General features: G+C 34.1%; 1 protein-coding gene across 1 annotated transcript in view; it reads right to left on the bottom strand.

The window, feature by feature from the left end:
• The window catches only part of LOC115244361 (scavenger receptor class B member 1), a 32,694-nt gene extending 23,940 nt beyond the window's left edge, over window positions 1–8,754 (bottom strand). The window contains exon 1 of the mRNA XM_029821942.1: window positions 7,525–8,754. Coding sequence (XP_029677802.1) covers window positions 7,525–7,582 — 58 coding nt within the window. The 5' untranslated portion in view covers window positions 7,583–8,754. The remainder of the gene's footprint in view (window positions 1–7,524) is intronic.
• Between the last annotated feature and the right edge of the window lie 782 nt (window positions 8,755–9,536).

Genomic DNA, 9,536 nt, shown 5'->3' with positions numbered 1-9,536 from the left:
AGAGCGAATAAGGAAAGGGACGGGTTTGTTTCACATCTAAACTTCGTATTCCCGGCTTTGTGCGTTTTGCAATTGCTAAGTAAAGAGAGAAGCGCGGCTGTGATTACACTGAAAATAAAATTTTTTTCGATCGAATAAACACATTTTGTCAATTTTGATTTTTTTTTTACTTAAATAAATACATACTTTGCTTCCAAAAATATTTATTAAAATAAAAAAACCTGTGTTTTTGAAACAAGTAGCCAAAAATTTTAAAAATGTTTTTTTTTAAATAATGGTTTAGTATAATAAAAATAAAAAAAAAGAAATTCTTTCTTTTATTTGCAAATGAAAGTATACCTTGCTTTTATTTTATATTTTACTAATTCAAATATATTTGCTGTTTGATTGAAATAACTAATTTCTTTGCAAACATTTAAATAAATACTTTTTTTATATCAAAATAAATTTTTTGGGGATTTAATATAATTTTTTCAGTGTACTATCGTGAATAAAGCCTCATAATAAGAATGCCATGTTTCTCCGATTCGATGAAAACGCGAATGATTCGAGTTCGTCGAACTCGAAGAGTTAATGTTTTATCGCGCTAATGTTTTACCGCTTACTTATATATCTGCCGAGAATTGAGAGCATTTGGAAGCATCGGGAGAAATTCGTTTCGTGAAATTATTGTTTTCTAATCCTCTCAATACTAGGGATAATAACAACGAGAATGATTTTCCTGATAAAATAATTTTTTCCATCTCGATATAAAAATAACAACACAATCTAAATCATAGCTAAAAAAGTTGAAGAAAATTTCGTAAGACCTCCTTTTCATGCTATTCTATCCATTTCAATTTTTGCGGAAACTAAAGTTCTGCGCACATTCCTGGAATCCGAACGAGTGAGAAAGATGGAGACTTAAGTTAAGTCTAATTGCAGTAATCGCCGGTTTTAATAATCTCTGCTTCCGTTAGGTTATATATAGTTGTTATAACACAGATGTGTGTGAAGAGAGAGAAAATAGAATTTTATTTCAAAGTTAGAGAGAGCTCCAGACAAGCAAGCTGACCTTAGAATTTTTAAACGTTCGCTGAGTTACGTATTAATGTTTATCTCATGTTTTTCATATGAACTAATTTAAATACTTATTGTTCCTAACTATAATTATAGAGAACAATAAGCGTTACTAACCATATGAACTTATTGCAATACTGCTATTTTGCATTCTTATTACGTTAGACCGAGAGTATGTTTTACAGGTCACAATAATACAACGCAAAGTAAAGCACGCATAAAATCTGCACGTTCAGCCTTCAGTAAAATCTCTACCCCTGCCTTTCGATTTTTATTTTTCGACATCAGTTGAAACAAGCTATTCAAAAATTGTGAAGACAATAGGATTTAATCATCGATACCGAGCTTATAATCCAAAAAATATGTCGAGATGCATGAACAAAAAATACAAAGCGATGATATAAGTGAATAAATTGTGACGAGTTTTTCTTACGACGGGGGGGCAATCTGCAGTTGTAAAATCGAAACTTGCGGCGGTAAAATATCGATAAATTGGCCACTTTCACCCGAGGAGCGTTTCTTCGCGAAAAATCAGAGACGAGTAAGAGACTTCGAAAGTTGACGTCAGGATTATTATCGTTCGCGCTGATTGTTTTATGCGCAAAAAAAAATATATTTTCAAAGACTAACACAAAAAAAAAAAAATTCTCATAATCTTTTACAATATATTATTGCCGCTTTTCAACAGGATATGAGATTCTCGAAATACGAGAGACTATTTTCAATGCAAAATTTGCACTTTTTATTTGCTGTCGAGTGTCAAAGGTAATATGTCCGAGAGTACACTCTAGAATCGGTATGACAAACCCTCTTGTTCAAATAAAAGTATAACGAAACTCAATGATACATAAGCGAGGTACGCGCGTGTGTACGCGTATTTGCATGCAATGATTACTTCTTGTTATATAAGAGTGCTTCCTGTTCTTACGCCACATAATATCACCACATAATATGTAAAACACACGCCGTGCCTGTCTTAGATATTAACTCGCTCCTAGCGTGTCACTTGTACGACAGACAAATAATACTAGATCGTATAATAGGAAATAATGCTAGGTAGAGTCTTTTTTTGCACCATCTCTCTATATAATTTATTATTTCTCTATATTACGTAGTATTTTTCATTAAATGACATTTTCACAAAAAAACGAAAAATAATTCATATTTAAAATTTTAGCTTCATTCTTGAATTAAACTTTTTATTTTTATTAAAAAAAATTCAAATCTCACATTTAAAATTATTTCGCAACAAAAAAAAAAAAAAAAAAAAAAAAATTCCTGATAAGCTTTGCATAAGAGTTCAAAGAATCCAACGTCATTGAGTCGTATTGATCGACGTTTTCGTCGGGCGAAAACGCTGTCGTATGCCTTGCATCTATGTGTGTACGAACATTCCTTGAGAAAAGCAGCAAATGATACCAGGATACTTCGCTAACGACGGCGGAACTCGTCCTCGGATAGATAGTCCGGCCGAGGCCGACACGAACATTAATAGTTGCAAAGTTCATCCTCCGGCAAGCAAATAACTCGTTTCTCTTTCTCGAAAGACAAGAGAGAGGGATACATCGGCTGTTTACAATATCTTGAATGGCTCTTAATTATTTCTGCGGATTTCATAACGCATACTTCTTTTTTCATTATCATCATTATCGTTAATTCGAAGGACTTTGATGCCGATCGATCGATTGATCGGACAAATATTTTTATACCTATCGGATCTGCGCGAATCGATGATACAAGAGACACAGGCCTCGTACTTTGGCTGACACATGCAAGGAAAAATGTAGTAGTAGCGACGGTTGTTCGATTATACGATATTATTAATGACGGAAACCCGTCTGGCAAACCTTTGTTAATTAATATATTGCTTTGACGAGAATAACCAGTGCAGCGATGAAAAAGATCGATATCGATTTACAGCTTGCGTGACGCTTGAGTCAGGTAGTTAAAATAGCATCGAGCCATTTTTAAGGAAAAAAAAACATCGAATAATAGAAATAAGAGAGATATCCTTGAGATGATTTCTCCAATTATAAAAGAAACAAGAATTTATTATATTAATATCTATCTCATTACTTTTCTACTTTTTCCATTTTGTTTTACTTTTATATTTTTATTATTTTTATAAAGAAAAGAAAAATTACACAATCTTATATATATTTGATTATCTTGATTTTGTGCGCGTGCGTTTTGAAAATTTTCAGAAAAACTTATACAAGAGACATAACCGCATCGATCATTCTTTTAATCGAAGAATTTCTACGATAAATTTGTGAGAATCTAATAAGACGTTATCACGTTCATCGCGCGAGCCTTCTGTTTGGAATTAAAGTTATGTTAAGATAAAGTTCCATTAGAGATTCCGGAAGAATATTATGGAAATAGTCCGTTACATCACTATGTGGTTGAAGAAATGATAAAAGGAACGTAACGTAATTCTTTCCTCGGAATTAATCTTCAATCGTGACGTCTCTTTCTCTCTCTCTCTCTCTCTCTCCCTCTTTCTTTTTTTATTCCAGAGGTAATCATGTAATCAGAGATTGAAACTGGTACGACACTAATGAGAGTTTGCTAATGCTTTGCTGATACATGAGAATGATTTCTACGTTTATTGAACGACAAATATTATCAAACGTAATAATTAGAAACGTCACAGTTGACGTAAAACACGATTTTTCCGTATTTATAGTCGGTTATTTTGTGAAGAGAAAAATAAAACTATTACGGAAAAATTTAATTTTTGCTACAATATTTGTATTAGACAAAACAATATTTTACAAAAGTTTAATAATTCTTTCGGACATGCGAAAATTAATTTCTTGTTTTCACATGTGACAGAGTTATTTGATGTACGGGAGGAACTAACAGTCATGTACGCACACACACACATTACTTTATTAGAGTGTTTACTCAAATCTTGTAAAGAAATGATCTTCCAGATATTTTTGTTCAAAGTTCCAGGTAAAAAGAATATTTTAAAGATATTTTAGTGCAATATTTTAACATAACTTTTTTTATTATACGTATTTTTTAACGTTTTTCATACGAACAACTACTTAAGTTTCAAGTGCTAGATTAGCAAATGTACTAAAAAAAAACTGAATAAATAATTTTCGTAAGATAAACATTTTTCACTTGCATAACGCATTTTCATTGTTTTCATCGCTAAAAATTACAATAAAGAATATGTCCTGCATATTCAATATTTTGTGGACATTGAATATATAAACAGATAGATAAATATATATTTATAATATATTTTAAACATATAAGTCACTTGGCTTGCCAATTGCTTTCAATATAAGAACAAAACTATCAAAGAAAGAATTTAAAAAAAAATTCCCTCAGTTTCAATAAAATTCCATGAAGATCTCCTGATTTTTCCAGGTACAAAAAAGTTCCTAAAAATTCCAGGTTCTCCATATTTTTCCAAGGAATAGACACCCTGTTTATTTTAATAAACAATGTTAATAAAAAATCTCATAATTTCCGGAAATGCGTCCGCGGGAATTAATAATTCATGCTCTCTCTTTTTCTCTCTCTCTCTCTCTTTACAGCACTATCGAGAGCTTACAGAATTATATCGGGTCACGCGTCATTCCACGCACTGGTGCAATGAACTCGAGTAATTTTCGACGAGTTCGGGCCATACCACGAACTCGAGGTGAAAGTAACCGGACGGGACGCCCACGAATATGCGAATATATGCGAGGTGACAACAACAGGTTCTTAAAGGTGACAACGACAATGTCGTCGTCGTCGTAGGGCCTGTACTAGCTGAGAGAGAGAGAGAGAGATAGATAGAAGCATGAAGCTATATACAATGCCGTGCTAAATAAACCGCAATGATTCAGTGTGGTCGACCGTGCGCGCGCGATGACACATCCATTGAATCGAATTAAGAGCAGCGGCTACAACCGTGACATTACTCGCGACGATCGAGTTAATCGCAGCCTCTCGGTCTCTCGGTTCAGACATCTTGATTCATGTCTTCGAGCGTGGCTGATTATCGCTCTAAGTACGTGCAACGCGATGTGGAAAGACGATTTAAAGAATAAACCTTTACAAGTATTACGCAATTGGTAAATAGAAAAAATTAATGATAGGTCGATGAAATTAATCGGAATTATCCGATCGAGTCGGAAGTGTCATTATATACGGATTAACTCTTGTAGGTCACACTTTGTTTTTCTTCCTGGTAACATATGGGTCACAACGTCTTGTCATAAAGTGCTTAAAAAAATCTACAAAAATTTATGTATTATATTCTTTGACATTTGTCGAAGGAAATATAATTGAAAATTATCACGTATAACAAAAGGTAAAAAATAAATTTTAAGCATTTTTTTTTTATTGATTAAAGCCTTTGGGATATTCTATTATTAAAATATTGATAGAGTCAAAATGACCTATATGTAACCTTTAAGGGTTAAATATGAATCACGCGAATTTTATCGAGTAAATCATAAAAAATGATTCAACCAATAATTACGTTGATAAGTTTTTACAGTATAGTAAAACAGAATATTTTTCATTTTTACGTCACGGAATTTTCTACAAATCGATTACATACAGTACTTCTCTTTTATTGACACTGTTAAATAAATATGAGAAATTTAGTTGAACCATTGAGGTGACACGATTTTAAAGATTACCTTCGCTTGAGAATTTCGATTGTATCATGTTGATTTCATTATTCTTGTGCGAGCACACATTGTTATGACTTTTGGTCGATTGATTTGCAACGTCGACAATCATCGTCGCAATACGATGATTTGACCGCGAAATGTGCAAACTTGGTATGCAGATATCGCGTTTTTAAACACTTCAACATTGAATTATGCACGAAGCATATGCACTGAACATATGTACACGCGTGATACATTTTTTTCGCGTCAAGTCGATTATCATGCCTGTATAGTTTTTATTTAATAATAAAGTCTAATAATAAAATATAAAATAAAGATAAATGTACATTTTGCAGACATGCATGTACATATATGCACGGAATGTGCTGTTCGAAAGCGTGATCTCTAAAAATTGCAATAGTCAATGGAATTTATTTGTTATTTATTATAATTTTTTAGAATATAATATTTATAATATTATGATATTGCTTTATAATATTTATTTGTTATTTTTTATAATTTTATTTATTATATTTTACTTTTTATATATAAAATATAATATTTTTGAATGACTAATTTTCTAATTAGAGAGTATAATTTATTAAAATATTTGACTTTCTCAATTTTTAATCTCGCGTATTTTAATTTAATAATTTCTACGGCTAATTATTCCCATTCTCCACGTTTATGTGTAAGTGTTTTTATTTTTGGCAATAAACATCATTCGTCGGAATTTTTTATGAACAGCAATCACTCAAATCATGAATTAAATAAAAAAATTTCATTTAAAAAATGTTGAAGAAAAAGGTAATATTTTATTCATTATAAATTAAATATATAGATATGTTAATAGAAAAAATGCCTATAATATAAATAAATTATAAATATACATTGTAAAAAAATTAATTGAAACTTCAGACAAAGCATCTACAGCTTTTTGTAGACACACTGTCTGAATTTTCAGACAAAATGCTATTTGAATTTTCAGATACACTTCAATTTTCATACAAACTCTTCTGAACTTGCAGAAAAACGACTTTGATGATTAAAATAATTCGTCTGAAATATCTTTTTCCAGATCTGAGAATTCAGGCAAAAATGTGTCTGCATTTTTAGAAAATTTTTTACTTTTACTAAAGTTTCAACAGATTTTTGAAGAGCAAAGATATACAGGGTGTTCCAAGTTAGATCAACGAAACTTCAGGGTCTTATAAGAAATTGAATTTGGAACAAAAAAGTTCCGACAAACATAGGTCCGGAAATGCTTCGTTAAAAAGTTATAGCTAATAAACTTCGAAAAATCACGTTTTTTGATGATTTTTAAACATAATTTAAAAAACCCTTTATTCATTTGAAAAAAGTAACGAAATAAATCTGATTGATGATTAAATAAACTAAATTACACCAATTTCAATTAATTCTGACAAGGCGTTCAAAAGAAAATAAGCTGAAAACAACGAAAGAAGCAGAAACTTGAAAAAAAACTATCTCTTGATGTTTTTTGTATAAACACTACATTCGTAGTGCAAACATTGCAAATGCAAACATAAAAATGTTCTTATTAAATTTTGATCATAACTAATTACTTACAGAGAGTTTATTAGCTATAACTTTTTAACGAAGCGTTTCCAGACCTATATGTTTATCAAAACTTTTTTATTCCAAACTCAATTTCCTATAAGATCCTGAAGTTTCATTGACCTGATCTGGAACACCCTGTATATATTTTTGGAGTAACATCTCTTCTCTCACTCTCTCTCTCTCTCTCTTCCTCTCTTTAAGACGATCGATTGAGATCCCGATCAAACATTTTTTTCTTTTTTTTTCAAGTACTTACACCATCGTCTGAGGAAGCCGCCCTGTAGTTTGGCGCAGATCCCGCGATGCACCCTCATTCTGACCGGTGTTGATCGAGAGGAGCGTTCACCCCGAGATCACACAGCACACCCGAGCGTCGAGATAAGAAACGCGAGATGCAAATGCGCCGATCCCCCGTTCGTCACTGCCTCCCTTTCGCCGATGTCTCTTGTCCTCGGATATATCCCCGCGACGGCTACGTCATCCACAGAATACACAGGATTTCTTCGAAAGGGGATCCGTTCGAAATGTCATTCGACGCGGCGGCACGTTGGATTCCACGCGTTTATTGTCCCCGCCGTCGCGTTTTCTCGCGGCGACCTCGAAGAGCTGCTGGCGCTCACAACTTGACTCGGAGAAAGTCGGTCCTCCTCTCGCAGAGCTAGAGCTAAAAGTGTGCCGGTCGAGCGTTATTATGGAGATGTTGGATCCGCCGGGCTCTTACTCTTCTCCTCTTCTTTACTTCGTCGTCGTAGTTTCGAAGAAACGTCTCGCTCTAAGACATGTCCCGCCCAGTAGTAGATCCTTCACATCCACGATCGATCGATCGCTCACGGCGATATTAGCCACGATCGCGGGATCCTCGTCGATCCGCCTCGAATCCGGTCCCAGCACGTGACAACGAGTGATGCACGCGAATATATGCGTCGGATACACTGCTGCTGCCTCCTCGATCGCCGGTGGCCGCAACAGTAATCGTGGGAACGATCGGCGGTGATGTTGCACTTCGGCAGGAAAGAGGCATACGATCCAGGAGGTGGGAACTATATGTACAGGGATGCTGATGAGGAGAGGAAGAGGACCAAGGAGAAGAGAGAGAGAGAAAGAAAGAGAGAGGGAGAAGGAAATGAGAAGGCCGGATAAGAGTGGCCGAGGAGAGACGGATTAAACGAAGAGAAGAGGGAGAGAGAGAAGGATAAAGAGATGTTGAGGAAAATCGATGCTATATCGAGCGGAACACCGTATGTAAGTGCACGCTTGTAAATGTTGTGGGGCGCACGAAAGATGTGTTGGCGATCTGATATACGGACGTGATGGTGGTGTGATCGATGCGAGATCGGCCGAGACACTGCCGAGAGACCGACGTCGATCCTTGGCGCGACCCGCTCAGGTGAACGATTTATTTCTGCCCCCACTTGCCGCTCCACTTTGCCCCCTTCGGTGCGCGCCTGTTCAGTGCCTACTACTACTACTAACTCTTGAAGCCGCCGCCGCCTCTACTCCTTCATTCTTCGGTTCCCCTCGAGATGCTCTCCTCCTGCTCCAGCGACGCAGGAGCGTTTTATCTCGTTCGCGGGGCCCCCAAGTTGTCTTCATTTCACTGCGAAAAAATTCTCTTCTTTTATTTCTTCTTTAATTTGTATCTTTTTCCATTAAAATACGGAAGTATATGAAAAAGTTGGATAGTAAAATCAAGTAAAATAATTCAAAACGAAAATTTATATGAAAATAATATATAGGGTGTTCTAGATCAGATCAATAAAACTTCAGGATCTTATAAGAAATTGAATTTGGAACAAAAAAGTTCCTATAAACATAGGTCCGGAAATGTTTCGTTAAAAAGTTATAACTAATAAACTCTCTGCAAGTAATTAGTTATGATCAAAATTTAATAAGAACATTTTTATGTTTGCATTTGCAATGTTTGCACTACGAATGTAGTGTTTACATAAAGACCATTGAAAGGAGGTTTTTTCAAGTTTTTGCTTTTTTTGTTGTTTGAGTTTATTTTCTTTTAAACGTCTTTTATCAGAATTAAATGAAATTGGTGTAATTTAGTTTATTATTTAATTACCCATCAGATTCATTTCGTTATTTTTTTTAAATGAATGAAGTTTTGAAGTTATTTTTAAAAATCATCAAAAAAACGTAATTTTTCGAAGTTTATTAATTATAACTTTTTGACAAATCGTTTCCAAACCTATGTTTATAGGAAACCTATGTTTATTGTTCCAAATTCAATTTCCTATAAAATCCTGGAATGTAATTAAC

Source organism: Formica exsecta, unplaced genomic scaffold (assembly GCF_003651465.1).
Source record: "Formica exsecta isolate Colony F162 unplaced genomic scaffold, ASM365146v1 scaffold81, whole genome shotgun sequence".
NCBI lineage: Eukaryota > Metazoa > Arthropoda > Insecta > Hymenoptera > Formicidae > Formica > Formica exsecta.
This window is presented reverse-complemented; position numbering and strand designations above follow the sequence as displayed.